The sequence below is a fragment of the Akebia trifoliata genome, chromosome 16 (assembly GCF_017979445.1).
Source record: "Akebia trifoliata isolate Shusen 1 chromosome 16, ASM1797944v1, whole genome shotgun sequence".
Classification (NCBI taxonomy): Eukaryota; Viridiplantae; Streptophyta; class Magnoliopsida; order Ranunculales; family Lardizabalaceae; genus Akebia; species Akebia trifoliata.
This window is the reverse complement of record NC_141390.1, coordinates 18,341,850-18,365,869: the sequence shown is the minus strand read 5'-3', so window position 1 is coordinate 18,365,869 and position 24,020 is coordinate 18,341,850. Positions and strand designations below refer to the sequence as shown.

General features: G+C 34.9%; 2 protein-coding genes across 3 annotated transcripts; both read right to left on the bottom strand.

The window, feature by feature from the left end:
- Positions 1–15,501: 15,501 nt before the first annotated feature.
- LOC147382709 (putative vacuolar membrane protein YML018C) lies at positions 15,502–19,133 on the bottom strand. 2 transcript variants are annotated; one of them, XM_086428963.1, is made up of 4 exons: positions 18,860–19,133; positions 18,097–18,641; positions 17,516–17,936; positions 15,502–16,059 (listed from the first exon to the last, which is right to left on the bottom strand). In XM_086428963.1, exons 2-4 carry the CDS (start codon positions 18,595–18,597, stop codon positions 15,743–15,745), a joined length of 1,239 nt encoding a protein of 412 aa, XP_086285089.1. In that variant the 5' UTR covers positions 18,598–18,641; positions 18,860–19,133; the 3' UTR covers positions 15,502–15,742. The 2 variants fall into 2 exon arrangements, with proteins under 2 accessions (XP_086285089.1, XP_086285088.1); XM_086428962.1 differs by having other exon boundaries at positions 18,019–18,641; positions 18,860–19,127.
- A 3,530-nt stretch (positions 19,134–22,663) lies between these two features.
- Positions 22,664–23,461, bottom strand: LOC147382708 (uncharacterized). The gene is made up of 3 exons (XM_086427219.1): positions 23,260–23,461; positions 23,035–23,172; positions 22,664–22,947 (listed from the first exon to the last, which is right to left on the bottom strand). Exons 1-3 carry the CDS (start codon positions 23,459–23,461, stop codon positions 22,664–22,666), a joined length of 624 nt encoding a protein of 207 aa, XP_086283345.1.
- Between the last annotated feature and the right edge of the window lie 559 nt (positions 23,462–24,020).

Sequence of the window (24,020 nt, the reverse complement as noted above, 5' to 3'; positions counted from 1 at the left end):
ATTTACTCAGAAATTTCAAAAGATTTATTCATGTGGTCTGATGAGGATATGTTAGGTGCAAGCTTGAGTGTTGTCTGACGCGGAATAGATACTGGCTTAAGAAAATGAGATCAAGGAAGATGTTACAAAATGTATCAGTGCTATACTTCTCAAAATGGTAGAGCTCCCAGAATAGATTACCATTCTCAGACTAATGAAACAGTTGAAACAGTATTGATCTCTGATAATGGGTCGTACATCAAAGCTTAGGTTGTTACTCTATGTTCAAAGTTCAGGATCCGGCATCATAAATCCTCACCCTACATTCTCAGACTAATGGAAAGGTTGAAACAACCAATAAAAAAATCTCAAAACAATCATCAAGACAATGTGTCAATCACACCAGGATTGGTCAGAAAAGCTACTATTTACACTATGGGGGTGTCGTACTTCAAATACAGTCTTCCATTGGAACTATTCCCTATTCTTTAGTATATGATATGGAAGCAGTCTTGCCAGTTGAAATGGAAATCCCGTATCTCAAGGTCTTGATGGAAAGTCAATTGCTAAAAACAGACTAGGCTCATCATTGGGTGCGAAGAGCTAAACTTGATTGAAGAAAAACAACCTAGAAGTTTTGTACCACGTGCAAACTTATCAAAAAAGAATCGTTCGCACGTTTGACAAGAAGGTTAAAATTCGTCACTTATAAGCCAAAGATTTAACCATCAGACTTCAGAGAAAATTAAGCACTCCTCATTGATTATGGGAAGAAGTCTGAACCCAATTGGAGAGATTAATTCATTAAGGAAATACTGTTTGGAAAAATCGTCAGACTTCAAGATCATGATGGAATTGAACTACCAAAATCAACCAACCTTGACCAAATCAAGCGGTACTGCATTTAAGGAGGCCATCTTTGATCGAATCAATTCTCTTATTACCCAGTTCAATATATTTTTTCTCAAGCCCTTTGCAACCTTTTAAAAAAATATATTTTTCTTTCTCAGCCTGATCACCTAACCTAGGGGAGGGAAAAATTCGAACTACGTTTTGGTCTGATCCCAAAATTCTGGGGTACGTAGGCAACCTGAGAAGTTACTTCAGGCCCAACCACATCAAAATAAAAAAATAGATTCCCCGACAAAGAAAAAATCTAAAAAGAAAAAATTCAAAAGAAAAAGAAATATCAGCTAAAATGGGGAAGAAAATTTAAGGAAAAAGAAAATCATTTAAAAGGAAATGCCACACAAGGGGTATTTGGGTTTTGAGCCTCAAAATTCCTTTCTTCTTATATCCAGTCCTAAGCTAACCCATGAAAGTCCTCCTAAGTACCGTTCGAAAGAAGGTAATAAAGCATAATTAGATAGTAACTCCAGAAGTTCAGAATGGAAGAAAAAGAAAAGAAAAATAAAGTCTGCTAGGTTGAAAACCCAAAATGGCAACTTAGGCAAAAATTAAGGCAAGCTTGTAAGGTTGAAAATCTGAAATGACGACCTTGACAACAATCAGAACAAAGAAAAGAGAAAAAATTGTAAGCTCGTTAGATCAAAAACCTAAAAAGGCGATCTAGGCAAAAGCTAGAGCATACTCACTAGATTGAAAACCTAAAAAGACAATCTAGGCAAAACTTAGAGGAACCAAAAAATAAAAGAAAATCTCCGTTGAGTTGAGAAGCTAAAAAGGTGGTCTGAGCTGAAACATCAGAAGTCCGAATGATCAAGTTTCAATATCCAGTTTGAACCAAATATAGACTCAGTGGATACAAGTATCTCGTTATGATTGATCTGAAGAGTTTCATGTTCCTAAGCGAACCGACGGGGAGAAAGAACAAATTCTATGATGAATTTCAGAAAAAAATATTTTATTCCAATTTCTTTGAGCCTGACTCAAAATCTTCAATATAAAAAAGTCAAAATTAAAAGTTAAACCTTTATTGCGCTTGCGGTAATCAAGGATTTCAAACTTTCATAATAAGGGTACTTCCTTTTTCTAAAGAGTACAGTTTTCCCCCTTACACTAGGGGCATTCGTTTTCAAATTATATTCAAATATCCCTAGTGGAATGTTTCCTATCAAACTAGGGGCATTTTGGTTGTGAAGCCTGGTCAATTTCAACCCCAAAGGATAAGGTTAACTTTGAATTAAAGGTTACCCTCTTGATAGCAATTTTGAAAACTCCTCAGATTCAAAGAGAGTTAAAATGTTTACCGGACCTTCATAAAATCCAATTTTTTATTTAAAAAAATAAATCAAATACGAGGTTAATCCCCTGTTTGTTCCCCAAAAGCTTAGTTCATTACTCTTTCACTCCGAGTAGGTAGAGTAGAACTTCCCAAAAAATTAGTTCATTACTCTTTCCCTCCGCGTAGGTAGAGTAGGACTCCCAAAAAATTAGTTCATTACTCTTTCACTCCGAGTAGGTAGAGTAGGACTCCCAAAAAAATTAGTTCATTACTCTTTCACCCTAAGCAGGTAGAGTAGAACTTCCCAAAAAAATTAGTTAATTACTCTTTCACCCTGAGCAGGTAGAGTAGAACTTCCCAAAAAAATTAGTTCATTACTCTTTCACTCTGAATAGGTAGAGTAGAACTTCCCAAAAAATTAGTTCATTACTCTTTCACTCCGAATAGGTAGAGTAGAACTCCCAAAAAATTAGTTCATTACTAGTTCATTACTCTTTTACTCCGAGTAGGTAGAGTAGGACTCCCAAAAAAATTTGTTCATTACTCTTTCACTCCGAGTAGGTAGAGTAGAACTTCCTAAGAAAATTAGTTCATTACTCTTTCACCCTGAGCAGGTAGAGTAGAACTTCCCAAAAAAATTAGTTAATTACTCTTTCACCCTGAGCAGGTAGAGTAGAACTTCCCAAAAAAATTAGTTCATTACTCTTTCAGTCCGAGTTGGTAGAGTAGAACTCCCCCAAAAAATTAGTTCATTACTCTTTCACTCCTAGTAGGTAGAGTAGAACTTCCCAAAAAAATTAGTTCATTACTCTTTCACCCTGGGCAGGTAGAGTAGGACTCCCAAAAAATTAGTTCATTATTCTTTCACTTTGAGTAGGTAGAGTAGAACCTCCCAAAAAAATTAGTTCATTACTCTTTCACCCCGAGCAGGTAGAGTAGAACCTCCAAAAAAAATTAGTTCATTACTCTTTCACCCCGAGCAGGTAGAGTAGAACTTCCAAAAAAAAAATAGTTCATTACTCTTTCACCCCAAGTATGTAGAGTAGAACTCCTAGAAAATTAGTCTATTACTCTATCACCTCGAGTAGGTAGAGTAGGATTTTTTTTAATTTTTAAAATTGATTCATTACTCTTTCACCCCGAATAGGTAGAGTAGGACTCCAAAATTTTTTTTTATTACTCTTTCACCTAGGGTAGGTAGAGTAAGACATTCAAATTATGTTCAGTTTATGTTTAAATTTTACTCATATTATGCTTAGTTTATGTTCAGTTTTTTCACAATTTTTACTCAGTTTCACACAGTACACACGCTCACACTTGTACTTTTTAGTCAGGGAGAATTCTTTAAAATTTAAGGATCTGACACTGTCAGTGAGAGTTTGCCCTTAAGGACCTGACATTTTTTAGTTTAGGGAGAGTTTTACCCTCACGGATCCGAACACCCCGACGAATTGCTAAATCAGGCTGTAAAATGAACTATCACTAGCTTTGGCATTCGGATATCGCACTATCTACAAAAATAGATTAGCTATCTAGTTTGCTTCAATCCTCTACCAAAAAGGGGCATCTGTAGACACCCCATTTTTGCACTCACCTGATTAATCCACTCGTCAATCTGATCGCAATGGTTCCCAATGATGGATGATCATTCCAATGCTTTATTTTGTTACCAGATATGTTTCAGAAATCCAGATAAGGTATCTCGAACTAACAAAACTATATAAACCACGCTACGGTAGGAAAATATAACCCCAAAAGCTTAGAAATCATCATTTTTCAGATAAAAAGAAGCTTCACGATAAAAATCACTAAAAAATGATCAAATTACCAAAATACCTCTAACCTTAAAACATCCCTAGAGCCTACGTTACGCTTAGAAAATTCCATTCAAACACATAAAACAACAAATCGAAACCAACTAAATTATTTCACCAATTTTCACAAAATTCGACAAAATTACGAAAATGCCCTTCATAAAGTTCACGACCATTTCGCACAAAAAAACTTCATAAATGATAAAAATCAACATTCTCATTTAATTTCTTACAAAAAACCAATTCCAAAACATCCTGGAACATCAAAAACCGAGTTGAAATGCAAAAGTTCTCTTTAGGGGACAAAACGATAATTTTACAATTTTAATAATTAAAAATTCTGAAATTAATAAATAAAATATTAAATAATGTAAAGTGAAATATTAATAAAATTAATTTAAAATTTTGAACTAAAAAAATCGATCAATCAAGCTCTCAGGCAAAATTGTTGATGGTTGCCCAGATATTTATTAAAGGACTCCTCCATTTAGGGACCCAAAGAATTAAAGATATAATAAAGGGGGGTTCTCCAAAAAATTAAAGTCAATCAAGTAAGACTAAAGTCAAAATCTTAAAGTCAATCAAATGAGACTAAAAGTCAAAATCCTAATAGAGTTTAATTAAATAATAATTCTATTTAATAGAATTCTAACTAAATAATAGCTCTATTTAATAGAATTCTAATTAAATAATAACTCTCTCTAAAAGAATTATAATTAAACATTAACTTTATCTAAAAGGCACTTTAAAAAAAATCTATAAATAGGGGTCCCTACACCCTATTTTCGTATCAAAAAATAAATCCTAAGAAAAGTAGGTCAAAAAGCTTCCCTAGCCTCCCACAAACCCTAATTTTGAAGTCCTAACTCCTTACCTAACACCCATACTTCAACTTTAGCTCGAAAAACACTTAGAAGTCCTTCAAAAACACCCATAAATCCATAAATAAATCCAAAGAATCCAAATCTAAGAAAGAGATACCTTGCCTTGGAGATCTGAAGCGAATCCGTCGACAGAACGAAGCGAGAAATGCTGTACAAAGAACTGTTCTACCAGATTTGAGGGAACAAGACCGTTGTCTTTGGAAAGGTATACCTATTTCTTATTTTTTTATTACCTAGGTCTTTTAGCAATGTAGTTTATTTGGGAATTACTAGAGACCAGCGTTTGCCAAGCGGGGTTGGTGCCTAACACCTTCTAACCCCGTAATGTGATCCTCGGACTCAGTATTTTCTATAGTAGATTAGTTGATTTATCCGTTTAGAGTCCAAGTTCGGTTCTTAGACCGTAATAACTAGGTGGTGACTTCCAAACCTCAATGGTCAAAAGCGGATCCACGCACCCCGCTGATCGAGGGCGCTTTCAGTAATACGCTAGGAGGAGACATAAATCATACTTTCAAAACATAAATAAACAAGTCCAATGACCAACCTTATTCTAAATAAATCTAGATTTGGGTTTTTCAATATGCTTCCATAACCCCTAGCCTAAGCCTGTGCATCATCCCACTTAAAGTCTTCTCAAAATTTGAGAGTGACTTAAGGAAACATAATGATAGTGGTAGCACAAAATTGAGAATATTTTAAGACATTTTTTATTTTATGGCTCAGTTGGATCTCAACCCTAAAAAATTGTTAAAAGATTTGAGAGGGGAATCCAAATTGGATATAAAAAAATGACTTAAAGTATAGAGTCATCGATCTCGTAGCTCAACTTGAGTTATCGAACCACAAGAGTCATCGAAAAACTCAAGAGGGGAGTCCATATTGGTTATTTGAGAAATAGCATCACTAGAAAATTAGAGTAGTCGATATCACAGAGTTACCAAATCACAAAGGGCACAAAAACTATGAAAAAAGAACTTAAAACAAAAAATCCAAAATGAAAATAAAAAATGAGTATAATCTAAAAGGGTATAGTGAAAACCTGAAAAGGATGTTATGAGTAAAAGAATCAAACTATGACAAGATCAAATCCACTGACACGATGAAAACCCAAAAGGGCATCGATGAGCAAAAAATGGAAATTAGGTCTGACGAAAATTATAATTGATGGTAAGGGCAATAATGATAAAAAACTCTTGGTCCGCAAAAGTATAAACTGTGAACGACGAAATTTTTTTAACCTCTCAAGTTCCCAAACAATAATACAAAGACAACTCAATCAAAATTATTACAAGGTTTGCCAGTACTGGAGCATCGAGAATGACTCTAGACGTGCTAAGGATTAATTAACCCATGAATCCATGGTATTTTGCAAAAGCACCGCAATCCTCACAATTCAAAATAATCAAACATTGGTATGTCTTATTTTATTTAAAAAATGACCATCTGAAAATTTGAAAAAATGCATCATTTGAAATTACTATTTTTAGCTTATGAAGAAAAATCTAGGATTTTTTCAAAATTATAAATTTTCATAAGCAGTAGATACATCCAAGGCCATTATGTAAAACTACACTTTCATTCTAGTCATTGTCATACAAAATTCTTCTCATAACATTTTTGGACGGAAAACACATTTGAAATAATAATAGAAGTTCAACGTAATCTCTAGTCGCTATCTCGACATTAGAAGTATAATGGCTCACCAAATACTTCCAAGTGAGACACTCCCTTGAATTTTCAACTTCAAACATCATGTGGTACCTTTAAAAGTCGAAAAAATGAGACACTTGACTCTATGCCTGTTAGAAATACTCCATCTATTTAGTATATCTAGCATTTTCTATCATGAGCATAGACTACGTGTTAGAGTTGTAATTGTCATTCTCAGTGCATAACTTAAGACCTTGGTAAAACACAACTAAATGTATCACTCCTCGACCAGTCTTTCGATTTCAAAAGGAGGTATGTGCCATGAAATCAAAGACTTCAAAAGGCTAAACCATATAAGACCCTATGCTTGAGTAGCTACCTTATACAAAATCCACTAACCTGTTCAATGTTGCCAATCGTGTTTTGACAGGTTCTTTCAAACTTGCACAATTTATTCTTTGTAGTTCATTGCAAGCACCTCTTAGAAAGATGGGTAGTTGTATACACCTCAATTTGCACGAACCCACTGAGAAAAGGTGTTAATTCCATATTTTGTCAATCCTAAACATATGTTGAGGGTTGGATCGATTTACCATTGAAGACTGATGAAGACTTTGATAAAGTTTGTCAATCGCATGGCCTCGACAAAAATCTCCAATGTGTGTACATGAAGCCCAAAAGATAATGAGACCACCTAAGACCATTTCCCAACACTTATATGATTAATAAATTGACCCATAGTGATTAGGAAAACTATTTCCTCGATTTGTTCTCTCATCCAACTTTTCAAAAATCGAAAATGGTCAAAGAGGGGCATTGGAGATTTGATCACCCTAAAATCATTTTCTATCCTTAGCGTTCTTTTGGTGGCATTATATAGGTAATATCTAATACACCTTCGAACTGTTTTGCCACCGACCTTCCCAAAAGCTAGATTTGATCTAAAAAGAAAAAAGGGTATTTTGATTATTTCACCCATTTATTACATGATCCATCCCTTGGTGGAAGTTTAAGAATGTTCTACGTAGTAAGATCCATCAGATTCCCAAACGACATGTGAAACAGAGTTACTATTTGAAAGTTATAGCCAAAATACCCCCCAATGGCATTTCTATAATTTACCCGATGACATTGTTCACTAAAACCGCTGGCACCGGCAACAACAGCCAAATAGAATTGGTAGGAAGGTTTTAAAAATTGATTCCACAGGTATAGCCGTTGGGAGCTCGAAAATGACTTTAAAATGAGTTCTTTTGCTCATTTTTCACTTGGAATTAATCCTTAGAGAACTTATGCTCTCCTCTCTCCCATCTAGAGAGCATTCTTTGCATATTGGAAGGTCCAAACCTTAGTTGAAACTCCTTTCAACCTATGCCCTTCCTTTGGATCAAATCCTTAGAGAGCCTTCTCTACTCTCATGAGAGTTTAACTTAGGTGTACCCCTTCAATCTTCCTAGACCTTTCATTCGGTTCCATTCCAACCATCAAACCTCACCTTGCACACATCTTAGTACATTAATGGAGTAAGAAGCAAAATGAAAAGATGAAAGGAGTAAGCATAATGAGTCAACAAACTCGAAAACTTGATTCGAAAATCCAACCATCAAGACGTACTTGTGAGCTTAAGGACTCGAAGAACTCAAAACTGTCATTGGCAAACCTTAAAGAGTTGAGTGAGTTTTTGATTTTATTTTTATATTTTCAAAACTATGTAAGTGGTTACTTGGTTCATCCTACAAAAATTAAGTTCTTGTTAGAATCGAGGATTCTTGACAAGAGTAGAGGTTTGTGAGTTTCTGAGGAACAAAACTTACAATTTCGGGAGGATGCCTTCTTTCGATTTTAAGATTTTACAATTTAGCCTAGGTATAAAAATACTCAGTAAAAGGTTCGAGGTAAACCATAAACCTCTTTTAGAGTGAATACCAAGTTCCTAGGTAGGAAACTTATTTGTTTAGATGCAAAATCATGTTTGTTACACATTGATGAAATTAGTAAATAGTTCTTTTCACCCTTACAATCATATTATACATTGTTTACATGTTTCAAGTGCCTATTTCTTATAAAATTAAAATACAATTCATTTTTAAATAATAAGTAATACTCAAAATTTTAATTTATAAATAATAATATTTATTTTTAAAAGCCCACAAATTTCAAATTAAAGACAGTAATGTCATATAAGTCACCAAAATTTGAAATCAACATTGAAAGAACTTAATTTGGGATGAATAATTTTTTATGGAAATGAAGGATGTGTAATTATAAAAGCACCCCACAAATTAATAAGGGCAACCTACACCATAGCCAATTTTTGTCTTATATGGGTTAAAGTTTTTGGAATGAACCAATTTTTGGTGAGGATGATCTATGTATGATCTAGATATCATACTCACCAAAAATCAGCCCATTCCAAAACTTCTAATCACGTCAAAACTAGTTTTAAAAAAAAATGGACGATTTACGGTTCGTGAACTTGTTTTGATGGGGTTAAAGTTTCAGGATGGGCTAATTTTTGGTGAGGATGATCTCATTGTAGAGATTATACTCACCAAAAATCAATTTTAACCCATATAAGACAAAACAATTTGGCCATACTGTGGGTTTATTAATTTGTGGGGTGCTTATATACTTATCCATGGGATATAAGAGGTAATATCATTTTAAATATAAGGGCATACTTGTCCATGCTAAAAAAACGAAGGGTATACTTGTCCGTGCAAAAAAAAATGAAGTGCTTACCATTTCAACATTTTTTTTCAGCATCAAAATAGTACTGAATTTTTTTCACTTATTTTCAACAATAAGCACTGAAAATATGGAGTAAACAAATGCGTTATTTTGAAAAAAATGTGTTGAATTTTTTTTTCCAGCAATAAGCACTAAAAAATAGCACAAATAAACACTACCTTAGATGAATGCATACTATGAATGAATATTAAGCTATGTATGACTTTTCATAAATATTTAGATTCTACGTGAACAACTATTGCATTGCAAACTAGAGACTTACCATGGGAATGGATGTAGGTACATTGTTGAACCATTATAAGACTTATGTCTCATGCATGTTTTATGATTCCGCAACTTACACTTGAATGATTTTAATGTCATAACATGCCATAAATGCCGAATAGGTAAATCGTATATGAATGTGCCATTGAATGACATGGTTAAATGAATGTTTAAATTCTAAGTGTTTTTGTATTAAATGCAGTTTAAAGACATAAGTACAAAATCGAGGTTAGGTGAATGACTTCGAACACATGGTCAAATTATCAATCTAAGTTAAAATTAGATAAATCGAAAAAAAATTTAATTATGCTATTCACTCCCCTCTAGGACTAGACGCGGTACAAAGCCCCGGAATTTTCAAAGGGTATCTAAAAACTCGAAAAATCTAAATTCAAAGTCTTAATTGTTGTTCAAAATAAAAGTCCAAATGCTACTAATTTATTCCTAGGTTCCTAATAATCGTTATTTGACAATCTCTCACCATCCATGCATTTTCTCGCCATCCATATTTGCTCTCATCTAACCACTCATTATCCAAACCTAGTCCTAAGACCAATTATTAACCTAAATCCATTCAATCCCAACTTTAAGCTATCTACCATTCCTAACCAAAAACAACTCTAAGCCCACTACTTTCAACTCAAACCAAAACCCATTCTCATTCTTAATATTCCTAAATCCATATCTATTCTTAACCCAAAATCATTATTATTTGCTTATTTCAATTCCATTCTAAGACTATTTCCATCCACATTCCTAATCATGTCCAGTACCTAGTCCAAACCCAAACCCCGAACATAAGTTTATGTTCCAAGCCCATAACCTAAGTCCATTTTAAATCAATTACTCAAATCGAAGCCCTAGAAGCCCATGGTCTCACACCTTTACTATAAAAAAAAACTATATGTATCACACTCTAGGATAATCAATTTCAAATTTATCTCTTTACCCTTACTTTTGAAGCTATTTACATGCGGACCAAGGTCTAATTTATACATGTCACCCTCCTATTTATACTCCCAAATACATTTTTCACCTCTTCCCATTTATACTTATTTTATGAGTTATTTACAAAAAAATTAAAGTTTACTTTTTACCTATCACTTCACCTTTACACATGTCACTTTCATATTCATCATTCCAAAAATTCCTTTTGTTTCTCATCTTTCTACTTTTACTTTTGATAATATTTAACTAAAAATCAAAGATTAAATGTATCTTCAGGATTTTATTTAAAAAATTTCACCTTTACCTTCATAAAAATGAAAAATCCCAAAAAAAGAAGTAAAACCCATTTTTTTATTTTTATTTTTAGGGTTAGACCACTTTATCCCCAAAAGTTCTCTAAACTTTTTATGAGAAATCCTATGCTCTCAAAACTCCCTTACCTCAACCCTAAACTCTACCTAATTTTCTATTAAACCTCTTTTAAACTTAAACCTTCTCAAAAATCCTTACACTACTCTCTAACTTTCCATATTTTAAGAACTTTTCAGCCATTCTCATCTTTTAAGAACTTTCATTGAAGAATTTGAAAGAAAGAGAATACAACCACAAATACACGATGTGGGTTAGGCTAAATTTACTTTAAGTTTATTGCATTTTCCTCTCATTTTTCTACTTACCTCTTTTGTTTCTTTTTAGAATGCCATAAGATGTTATGAAACACCCACCTCTATTCCTAGTGAGTTAGACTTCAACATTGTGCATGGATATCATGCCTTTGATTTAAGATCTAGATTTTTTCAAATCTCGATGGTGGAGAGAAAAGTCAAAAATTCAAATCTTATAAAAAAAATTGGACATAATGAAAATTTTCACCCTGTATAGAAGTACATGTATAATCAAAATTCATATATTCATTACATTCTAACAAATATTCAAATTATCATATCATATCGAATATGTATATCAGTTCTAATAAAAAAAATAATTATAAAAGTAACATTATATATCATAGAAAATATATAAAGGGATATATTCTACAATTTCATGCATAAATTTTGAATTTAAATCATAATAAGTCTTGAAATTAATTGTCAAAATTATAAATAAAATATATTTAATTGAAAACTATCTTATGAATTTGAAATTTCGAGTTTCTTACCTTTGCAGTTAGGTTTTACGTGTTTCTATGAGATTATAATAATTTTTTTAAAAGTAATTTCTTCAACGATTCAACAAAATATTCCGATGATTGTCTAGATCTCAATGTCATGAATATTTTATTCTTTATTGTCAGATTATAATTCGTGTCTAAAATATGTTTAAATTGAAGTCCAAGACTATGTATACATACCCATTCGCATTTAAACCCAAAACTGAGTAGTCTCTATTTTTTATTCTCGCACAAATGATGTCAACACATTAATTTACATACCTCATATAATCTATAAAATATATAAAGGGTTACATCTGGGTTGCTATTTCCTAACACAGACGCATTTATAATATAATAATATAATAATATAAATATAAATATAACTATTAATTATACGTCACCCTTTTCACATTTCGTTAATTTCAAAAGAACCCCTCTTTTATACATAATTATACTTGAACCAAATTTTATAAAATTAATTATTTATTTTAATATTTTAATAATTAAAAAATAATTAGATAATATATTTCATGTATTTTTATTTTTTTCGTTATGTCTATTGCATTAGACCATTTCTAATAGTATATCTCGGATTTTCAAAATTCCTCATCAATATTTTTATATTGACCAAAATACCCTTAAATCCTAAGTTCTCTTGATAAAATTAATATTTTTCTAACTTATCTTACTAAATTTAGATTTAAACATGCTTACAGTTTAAATTATATATATATATATATTTTGAATTCAATGATAACGTTCATTTGACTAATAAAACTTTTTATAAAATTTTGAGTTTTATTTACTTTAACTAAATTATTTAATTTTCTGATCATAATCATGGTAAGGTTCCTCAAATTGTATATTTCATTTATCAAATTCTCCTTCTAGCAAATCTTTATTTTGGATCGACAATATTATAATTTATTTTTAATAATTTTTTTGAACTTAATAGAAAATCATGTCAACATAACTGATTTAATTCATCAATATACACAACAACTTCTTAATGGCATTACATGGAATGTGCAAGGCGATTTGACAACTCACACACCCACACATGCATGGCAATGATGAAGACACAGTCCCCATATCTTTGTTTTGAAACACAAAGTTTCGAGCCATAGCATGCATGCATTTAAGACTACAAAATGATGGGAGTTCTAGTCATGGGACATTCCGAAACACTTAAGCCAATAGTCCAACTTACCATGTGTTTGAGGTGAAGACTTGAATAAGGGCGTCATTCTTCATAGGACAACCTTTTATGTCTCATACCAACATTAAATCCATCTCCAAGAGAGATACATTTTCACTTATTGCACATACCAACCTTCTTAGGCATTATTGTTCTAAAAGTAACCACCTTAAGGTGTAGGTAATGAAGTGTCAACATCTTTTCGATTCTCTAACTGAACCCCAGTACCAAGATCTAAGTAGATCATACCTTATTTCTATAAACAAGAGTCTCTACAAATTCTATGTAAAATTGATTTTTAAAGAAGCCATCTCCAGTGCCATTCACACCCATTTCAAAAAATGAATGGTGATAGTTCTAAACTAAGGGTGCAACTTGGTTTGGTTGAGGTCAAATTGGAACTGAATTGACATAAGTCAGTTCCACTAAATAAGAACCAAAACTGAACCAAATTCCATTGAAACCAAAGCAACCCAAACCAAATTAAAGTCGGTTTGGTTCGGTTCGGTTTTATGGGTTACCAATATTCTATAAATTGTAAGTAACATGTTTTAATAGAAAATAAATATGTAATAAACATAAATTTTCATACAATAAATCACTAATCTATCTATAAATAGTCATTAGTTTTATCCATATAGAAGATTGTTAATTTATGTCCTAATTCCTAAAATAGTTCATAATTTTTTATATATATAGGGTCCCGTTCGGCGCCCTACTATATAACAAATGGTTTGACAAACAAACCTTGGTCATTGGATATAAAGCAGACGGGCAAACGAGATTAAAAATAACAGCGTCTGTGATTAAGTTATGAATTATGCATTTATTTACAACACCATCCCTAAAATGTTTATTAATTAGTGCCATCTCCCTGGGGCAATTAAAACCAAAGAACAGAGTTCTCTATCGATAGAACTGAAACTCTCTTTCTCTCACTCTCATTCTCCCTATTGCTGCAACGACATCTAAGGTAACCCTTGGTCAGTCTCCCGAAAGGCCGGTGATTACCTATTCACTAACCAACATGCCGCACTATCCAACGCTAGGATGATGTGCGCGATCTTCAAGGACACCTGCCTCCCCAAGGACACAAAGCTGGCGACCTAGAACTTTTTGGAGAACTCCGCATGGTTCTTCAATGACATTTCCGAGCTATGACCCTGGTGCTTACCCCTCGAGCTTTTTGTTTCAAGCTTTATTGATTCGTATGCCTCGACCAATCAACAACTGGGCAATGTCGACATTTTTGGGCCTTGTATACTTCTATTTTTCCTAAAGCTGGTTCAATTATTGCTTCTCCGAAACTCGATTGTAATCTTATACTAAAATCTCATCCAAAACTCATAGTCATCCGAGTCGAAAGCTGGGACAACCAATCCAATCCAATAATTTCTACCAAATTGTGATAACTTTTGATGTAAAATAATTGATTTTGTATTGATTGAAATATTATCCATATGAACATAAGATTTTGTGACTGAGCATCTAATAATTGACTTTGTAACAAGGAAAATTGTAAATTTAAATATAGATTATATGGAAAAATAATTTTTAACCACTTGACTCATCCGAGATGGGATGACTACTTGGTATCAGTAGCCAGGCGAGACAAGATGCATTGTTCTAAAATCAAGAATAAAGTAGGATGACAAAACAAAGTGATATTAACATTCCGACATCCTATATTAAGAAAGCTAGATGTTGAATCTAAGAGAAGTTGAGGCCTTCGAGCATGATGAGACCATAGGGCTGCAACTTGGGCCTGCAAAACCCGACCATGGATCAGATCTTGGGCACAGTTAGTGCGGTCCAGGCAAAAAGATTTAACCGAATCAAATCGGGTTGGATTCAGGCATAGGTATTGGGTTGCCTGATTTCCCTGAATTTAATATAATTATAATTAAAAAAAGAAAAATTAAAATCTCATTGTTTCTTTCTCATTCACAATTCACATTTCAAACTTCAGTTAATCATCATCATCTTCTTTACTAACTGCAAATTTAGGACAACTAATTGCAAATTTTATTTTTGTACCACTTATCTTCATATAAGCTTATATCATCACTAAATAATCTAGTATTAATGATGAATAAACCAACCCAACTTGGGTTGGGCTTGGGTTGAACATTTCATGGCCGAGGTTGGGTGGGCGCAGGCACAAGTTGGTGTTTGTTACAAGTGTGGGTTGGGCGCAGGTTGATCCCAACCAGCCCAACCTACACTAATTTAAACCCTATAAGACTTTCAACAAGATCCTCCTCGAGGATGGGCAATGAAAGTTGAATGTAAGACTCTACCTTGCTTCTCTGGTTGGGGTCTGCCGCAACACTATAAGTGAGTCTGGGCGGGGGGGGGGGGGGGGGGGGGGGGGGGGGAGGGACTGCATAAGCCCTGAGGATTAATTGGTAGCTCTAAGAGGCCCAGATACCTCAGTTCCAAAAAGAAAAAAAAATCTTACTAAAGATTGAGATGATCACAATTGAGGGTAAATCAAGGACACTAGTCATACATAAAGTAGGAGCTCAAAAGATGTTTTGTATACAGGGAAATAGGCATACATTTAAATGGGAATTTTTAGCAAATCAATGTGCATGGTAACACCTGAATAGACCTCAAAGTGAAGGGAATCGACGGAGGCAATAGGCCAATTGATTCGATGGAGGCAATAGGCCAATTGATTCGCCATCTGAGATAATCAAAATTACTGTATACTAAGAGATGGGAGCCGCACCTCTACTGATTGGTAAGTTGTGTCCTTCAACGGCCGTACTAACATTTTCTGCTTCACTTTCCATACCTGTATTGCTTGTACCACAACAAGCGTTCAAGGGGATATTGATGCCAGCAAAACCAAACATAACCATTGCGGCTCCAAGGTAATCCATCTGAGATAATCAAAATTACTGTATACTAAGAGATGGGAGCCACACCTCTACTGATTGGTAAGTTGTGACCTTCAACGGCTGTACTAGCATTTTCTGCTTCACTTTCCATACCTGTATTGCTTGTACCACAACAAGCGTTCAAGGGGATATTGATGCCAGCAAAACCAAACATAACCATTGCGGCTCCAAGGTAATCCATGAGATTAGGGGAATTGCCTGTTAGCAAATCCACCACAGCTGCCATGGGGACCTGAATTGTAAGACCAGTTGTCGCCACAGTAGTTGTTGTTAGAAGAACAGCCGTTGCCCATAAGTAGTCACTGAGCACATCATCAAGAAGACCTGAGCACAATGATTCATTTATATATATATTAAAGGATTTAGAGGTCTCTAACGATAGAAAATCTTCCCAATGAAAGGAAACTCAAATTCCCTTATAGAAAATATTTTAAGGAAAACAAGAGGGCTGTTATTCAAAAAATATTGAAGGGGCAAGCCAAAGTTTGAAAACACAATGGCTATCTCAAATATTCACCAAAAATTGAGAGGGATCTAAATCACCCAAAACATTGTTGGAGCACCAAGTCAGGGGGCACCTAATTAGTTTGAAAACACAGGGGTACATCAAATATTCACCAAAACTGAACATTAGGGGTAGTGGGTTACCTCCTACATCAATGCTTATGCAAGAAAATTATAATATATTTAGGAATAATTTGTAAGGAGATTAATATGTTTGATTTGATAATTGCAAGACTTAACCTGTTCCATTATGGTGAACTGAATAGTTTATGCATGCACCCAAGGTACTTCTCATGGATGTTGTCCATCAGACTCCTATACATCTCATTGTCCTCCAACTATGCAACATTATCAATTTAGGTTCAGTTTAGGTGTCAGTTTGGATGTATTAAGGTTATGATTGTGGTGTTCAACTAAATAGTGAATTCGATGGTCCGAAATATTTTCAGTTGTAATCTGTTGTAGAAAATTCTCATCATCTTCTACTTCAAAAATCCTACCCTGTTTTTTCAGGTTTGAAGGTTAAAATAAATTAATCTTAGGGTTGAAGAGTCAGGTTTGAGAAGAGAAATCAAAGGGTCATTGGTTTCAAGTTGAAGGTGAGGTTATTGATGTCGTTTTGCATTAGTCTATTAGAAAAGACCGAGGTCAATGGGGGCATGTTGAGGCTTTGGTGAATATTTGGGATACCCCTATGTTTTTAAACTGATGCCTTTGCCCCTTGACTATGGTCTTCTCTCATAGACTAATGAGAAATGACCTAAATTCCCTTTTCTTCAACCTCTAACAAAAAGAAACTTGAATTTTCTCCCCAAAATCAGTTTATCTTCAAGCTCTTTAACCTTACTTGTTAACCATGGTTCCAACCCCCACTCGGTGCCCTATACAGAAATAAAATATTGGCTCCACCACTGCCCACTACCAAAGGATGTAGGCATAAATAGAAAGAAGAATTTAAGAAAAATGTGAAACTTGATCCAATAACAGTAAATTCTTTTACTTATATAGGAAAAGAGCCACATAACAATAATTATTTGCTAAAGAAATTATGATCTAGAATTAGAACAAACTTACAAAAAGAGAAGTTTATTCTAGAAATAAACCATCCTTGGAAATTTAACTTAGGAAGATTTTAAGCAATTTCTAGACACCTAGTAGATAAACTAAAAGAAAAGAAATTAATCTATATCTATAAGACTTAAAATTGGTTTCTACTTTCTAGCATGCATTAGATAGAAAAATGTGATAAGACCATATAATAGCATTTAATACGAACCTTTACCCACGATTAGACTGAGCTGCTTCCAGCTAAGTACATGAAAAGGCTCCAACTTCGTAAAATTCAGTACAAGGGCAACAGGTAGAAAAATCAAGAGATTGAACAGCCCTAGAAATCCAAGGAATTGAGCCATACTAACACGACCACATTTATCATCGTCATTTGGAAGATTTTTGCGAATAAGGGTAATATACACAGCATACAAGCCTGCCGAAACAAGAGCTAGAATATCTCCAAGAAGCGGCTTTGTAGCAACCGCACTTAACCCCGATCCTGAATCACCCAAACTAACTACTATTGTTCCTCCCATGCAAAGAAGAACACCAATTAGCTTAACCCATGTGAACCTCTCCCCCAAGAAAACTAGAGATACCAAAAAGGTGAAAAGGCTAGATGCACTGCTTATGATGGTATTCGACTGCACGAAAGGATGAAAACTCATTAGTCATTAGTATGGTACACCAAATGATAAAAGAGGGATAAGATGCCAAGACACTTACCGTCACACTAGTATACTTCAGAGAGAGATTGAAAGTGAGTTGCGCAAAAAACCAGAAAGGGCTTATCAATAGGCTAACCTTTGCCGTTCTGATTCGTGTCCAACGCCCTTTTTCATCCACTTGTACATTTGCATCCTCAGAAACCTTAGCTATATCTGTTAATGTCGGCCTACTAGATTCACCGGGCAATGTTGCTTCGGACCCGAAAATTTCAAACTCCGATTTCTGACTTATTTCTCCCCGTTCAACAGACCCAGATGGAACCCAATCATCCTCTCTTGTACTTAAATTACTATCCCCAAGAAGAAACACTTCTTCTGAATCTCCAAATTCTTGCAAATGGGTATTGTTCTTATTGCGCCAAAACTGGAAATTCCCAACCGAGTCCTCCAAATAGCGTGCGATTTCAACCATAGGAATGTAAACCACAAACAAAGAACTGCAAATGTAGGTGATTAGAAAAGGAGAAATACCTGAATCTTCGACAGACTGAATGACGAAACTGGCTGCGATCCAGATTAGTGTAACAGCAAGTATGTATATCAAACCCAAACCCCATTTCCAAGCTTGACTCCTCATAGAGCTTTCAAACTACGTGTTGGATCAAAATTACCCACAAAACTCTGCAATTAATGAAATTATTTAATTCTTAAAGTACCCATGAACAAATCATCCAAGATAAGTTCTCGAAGAGAAGGTTGGGTTCAACTTGCAGCACAAAATTCTACAATTTACGAAAATTATCTGATTTTATTTTAGTACCCAGATACAGAGATCACATCTTGAATCATCTAAACCCAAAAAAAAAAAAAAAAAGGTTAATTTGATGAGAGAGACCTACCTTTGGGTATTAGCTCCTGAGGCTGCAAACCCTCGAAAATATGGAAGAAACACAAATTGGGGTTTTGAAAGAAGAGAGAATAGAGGAAGATTTATTCGAGGAGACAACACAGTTGTGGATGCCAGGTCCTACACTCCAAAGTCCAGAGTAATAGTTGAGAGACTTTTATTTATATATTTTCCTCGTTTATTTCTTTAATAAATATGGCGAGCGTGATGAACATGGAACACATGATCTTAATCCTGAAAAACTCTAGCCACCATGTTAGTACCTATAGAAATCTTACTAAGGCTTTTAGGCCTGCCATGTAGAGGGAAAAATGGGCTTATAGCCATGGGTAACCAACTATAGCCAATTTTTCCCACGTAATCAGGTTAGTCAAAGTCTATAAAGTTTTGGCTAATTGAAAGAAAATCTATAATCTGACATAGAAGCCTTGCCAATGCTCATGAGCACGTCATGTGGGTGTGTTGCAGGACATTTGAGTTTGTTTCATTCGAATTCTCCCCAATTTCATCGAATTAGATTAAATTAGAGTTGAATGCAAGAAAAACAAGAAGAAAATTGCAGGAAAATTAAGAATTTCTTGTTGTAAACTCTAAACACAAGGCAATTCACAAAAATATTTGAATAAAATTGTTACTAAATTCATAACAAGTTATTGGCCTATATAAACTTTACAAAGAGATAAAATTGAAAACAAACAACCCACGTTTTACTGATCCTAATAACGTGGTAAATAGCTAAGGAAATAGTCAGACTCTACCTACATGACCTGAACAATAGAATTTATTAACCGAATCGAACTTTTGACAACTTCAAATATAACTCTAACAGCCCCAACAATTCCTCCCCTAAACTGATTGTAGTAATGCTTTCAGTTTACTCGTGGTACCACATACACACCCATTAACTCACGCAACTTCAAGAACACATCCAACTTAAGTGGTTTTGTCATAATGTCTGCAACTTGTTCTTGTGTGACACAATGCTTCAGCTCAACAACTCCATCTCTGGTGAAATAACGTAAGAAATGAAACCTTACATCAATGTGTTCGCTATGTCCATGCATGACTAAGTTCTTAGATAGCTTAATAGTAGAACTGTTGTCACATAACACAGTGGTACACTTGCCTTGAGAATGCCCAAGCTTCTCCAATATTCTCCTCATCCACACCCCTTGACAAGCACAAGAGGCAGCTGCCACAAACTTTGCTTCAATAGTGGACAAAGCAACTACAGGTTGTTTTTTAGGGGACCAGGACACAGCTCCTTCACTGAGTAGAAACACATAACCAGAAGTGTTTTTCCTGTAATCTACATCTCATGCATAATCACTGTCTGTATATGCCATCAACTCTCTATTACCCTCCTTTCGATAAAGGACTCCCAAATCCACAGTACCTTTCAAGTATCTTAACACTCTTTTTGTAGCTTGCAAATGCAATTCAGTTGGACTTGCCATGAATCTGCTAATGAGACACACCACATACATCAAGTCCGGCCTTGTTGTAGTTAGATACATAAGAGTTCCGACCAATTGTTTGTAAATGGTAGCATTCACCTTGACTCCTTCTTCATCCTTCATTATGGGATTCTTCACACTATTACTCTTCTCCATCTTAAACCTCTCAAAAACTTCTTTTGCATACTTTCTTTGACTAATATAAATGCCTTCAGGATTTTGTAAAACCTCCATACCAAGAAAATATTTCATCTTTCCCAAATTAGTCATATCAAATTCATGTTTCATAGAATTCTTGAACTTAACAAACATACTCTCATCATTACCAGTAAAAATTAGAACATCAACATATAAGCTAATAATCAAAATTTTACCTCCATCTCCTATTTTTATGAATAAGGTGTGTTCACAGCTACCCCTCTCAAATCCTTCTTTGACAAAGTATGCTTCAATCCGGCTGTACCATGCACGAGGGGCTTGTTTAAGGCCATACAATGCCTTCTTCAATTTGTACACCTTATCCTCTTCACCTTTCTTCTCATAACCCTGTGGTTGCTCAACAAACAATGCTTCATTTAGCTCTCCATGTAAGAAAACGTTTTTGACGTCAAGCTGATACACACTCCAACCATTTCAAGCTGCTAAAGTAATTACGATTCGAATCGTATCCCACCTAGCCACAGGCGCAAACACCTCAGTATAATCTGATATGCTGTTGTGTATATCCTTTCACCACCAACCGAGCCTTACACTTGTCAACCTTGCCATTTTCGCTGAGTTTAGTTTTGAAAACTCACTTTATTCCAATCTTCTTCATTCCTCTAGGCAAATCTGTTAGCTCCCAAGTCCCATTTCTTTTGATTGCTTCTATCTCCAAGTCCATTGCAGCTTTCCACTTGGAACTCTTCTTCAAAAGTAGTCGGATCTACAGTTGAGGTAAACAAAACCAAATTGTTATGCTCAACTTCGTCTTCTGAAAATTCTCCCCCACTCACATAATTTTCCATCCAGAATAGAACTCTTTTGGTCCTCCCTTCTGGTGAGCTTTCTTCAAATGTTGGAGAATTCTCTCCAGGTGAATCACTTGAAGATAAGCTAACCTTTCTTCCTTCTTCTGTTGCCACCTCCTCTTGAGATTCTTCTTCACTTTGATCATGTTCACTTCTTTCTTCATTACTATCTCCCTACTCGAGGATATCAAGTCTTGCTTCTTCATTACTTCTCCCCCAATTCCAGCACTCATTTTCTTCAAAAATCACATCTCTGTTTACAACTATCTTCTTGGATGCTGGATCATAAAGTCTATATGCTTTAGACTCTTCACTCATCCCTAGCAACACACATTAAAAACTCTTATCATCTAGCTTCTTTCTCTTACTGTCTGACACATGAACATGGCCAATGCATCCAAAAACCCGAAAATAATCAATATTGGGTTTGACACCACTCCAAGCCTTTTCAGGAGTCATATCTTTCACTGCCAATGTAGGATTTCTATTGAGCACATGCGCTGTCCAATTTACTGCTTTCGACCATAAATTCTTTGGAACTTGCTTCTCCGATAACATACTTCTAACCATGTTCATGATTGTCCTGTTATTGCACTTAGCTACTCCATTTTGTTGGGAAGTGTAGGCTGTAGTGAGCTGCCTGCTAATACCATTAGCTTTGCAATAGGCATTGAACTCGTGAGATGTGAACTTTCCATCCCTATCTGTGCACAGACAACGAATAAAAGCTTCTATCTCTTTCTCAACAAGGTTTTTATAATTCTTGAAGGTAGTAAAAGCTTCAGATTTTTCAGCAAGAAAATATATCCACACCTTACAACTGTAATCATCAATAAAGCTTATGAGATACCTCTTCTTACTGTCGGAAACATGTTTGATGGGTCCGCAAATGTTAGCATGTACCAATTGTAGTCTTTGTGATGCTCTCCATAAACTCCTCTTTGGAATTGCATCCCTGTGTTACTTTCCCACCATGCAATCAGTGCATATTTTGGATGGTGCCTTCAACTGTGGTAATCCTCTCACCATTTGCTCATATTGCAATGTTCTCAAACCCTTGAAACTTAGATGCCCATATCTGTAATGCCAAAGGTGAGTATTGTCTTCAAGAATTGTTTGGAAGCAAGTGGGAACTTTCAGCAGAATTCTTGCAACCAATATGAACATCCTGTTTGCAGACATTGTTGTTTGCATAATAAGCCCTTTCTTGGGATGATAGACTCTACATACTCCATGTTGTATCAAAATAACTACACCTCTTTCTTGCAATTGTTCAACACTTAATAAGTTATTTTTCAACTCAGGTATATAGAAAACATCAGTGATTATCTAAGTAACTACAGCAATTTGCAACCTAATGTTACCCTTTCCCAACAGAGCCATCTTGAAATTATTCCCGAGCTTCACAGATTGTCGAAATTCCTCATCAAGATCCGAGAACCACTGCTTATTTGCACACATATGATTGCTACACCCTGAGTCAAGGAACCAGACATCTTCTCTCCTTGATTGATTAAGCTCCACATATGATATCAACAACATTTGTTCTTTCTCCTGAAGCTCAGCATAATTCACTTCCTTCTCCCATTTAGGACACTCATATTGAAAGTACCCTAATTGATGATACTTATAACACTCAACAATAGCTTTGTTAAATGCTTGTCTACCTTTTCCTCAAAAAACTTCATGAGCTCGACCACCTCCTCTTTCACCAATTCTATCATCGTAGGTCACCTTTAATGCCTGCTCATCTCCTCCATGCCCGTTCATCCTCTGCTTATGTACCAGTAAGCTGATCTGCAAGTCATCAATGGTTAAGGTGTCTAAGTTAATAGACTCTTCAACCGAACACACAACATAGTCGAACCTTGAGGTCATTGATCTCAAGATCTTTTCAATGATCACCACTTGCTACATGTTTTCACCATGAATCTTCATCCTGTTTGTTATGATGAGTGTTCGAGTGAAGTACGCATCAATACTCTCACTTTCTTTCATCTGTAGAACCTCAAATTCTTTTTGAAGAGCTTGGAGCTGTGCTCTTTTGACTCTTGTGGAACCTTGGTACTTCTGCTTCATAGAGTCCCAGATGTGCTTGGCAGTGTCTCTGTTGGGGATTGTCTCCATAATGGTTCAATCAATGGCTTGGAAAAGATAATTCTTGACCTTCAAGTCTTTCAGTTTCTGGTCTGCAATTGATTTTTGTTGTGCTTCAGTAAACTCTACTCCTTCTGCTGCAGCAGGGATTCCAGTTCCACCAAACTCTAATACTCCTTTGAATGAAGAAAATTTTCAATAAGCATGGACCAATGATCGTAATAGCCATCGAACTTAGGAATTGCAGGTTTAACGAAGTTATTTTTAGCTACCATACTTCGATTCTTTCTCTTCTCACTCACTCTCTTCTTAAGAAACTGCGGTTTCTTTTCTCTTACAATCAAACCCCGTGATGGAGTTCTGATACTAGATTGTTGTAAACTCTAAGCACAAAGCAATTCACAAAAATATCTGAATAAAATTGTTATTGAATTCAAAACAAGCTATTGGCTTATATAAGCCTTACATAGAGATAAAATTGGAAACAAACAACCCACGTTTTACTAATCTTAATAATGTGGTAAATGGCTAAGGAAATAGTCAGACTTTACCTTCATGACCTGAACAATAGGATTTATTAACTGAATCG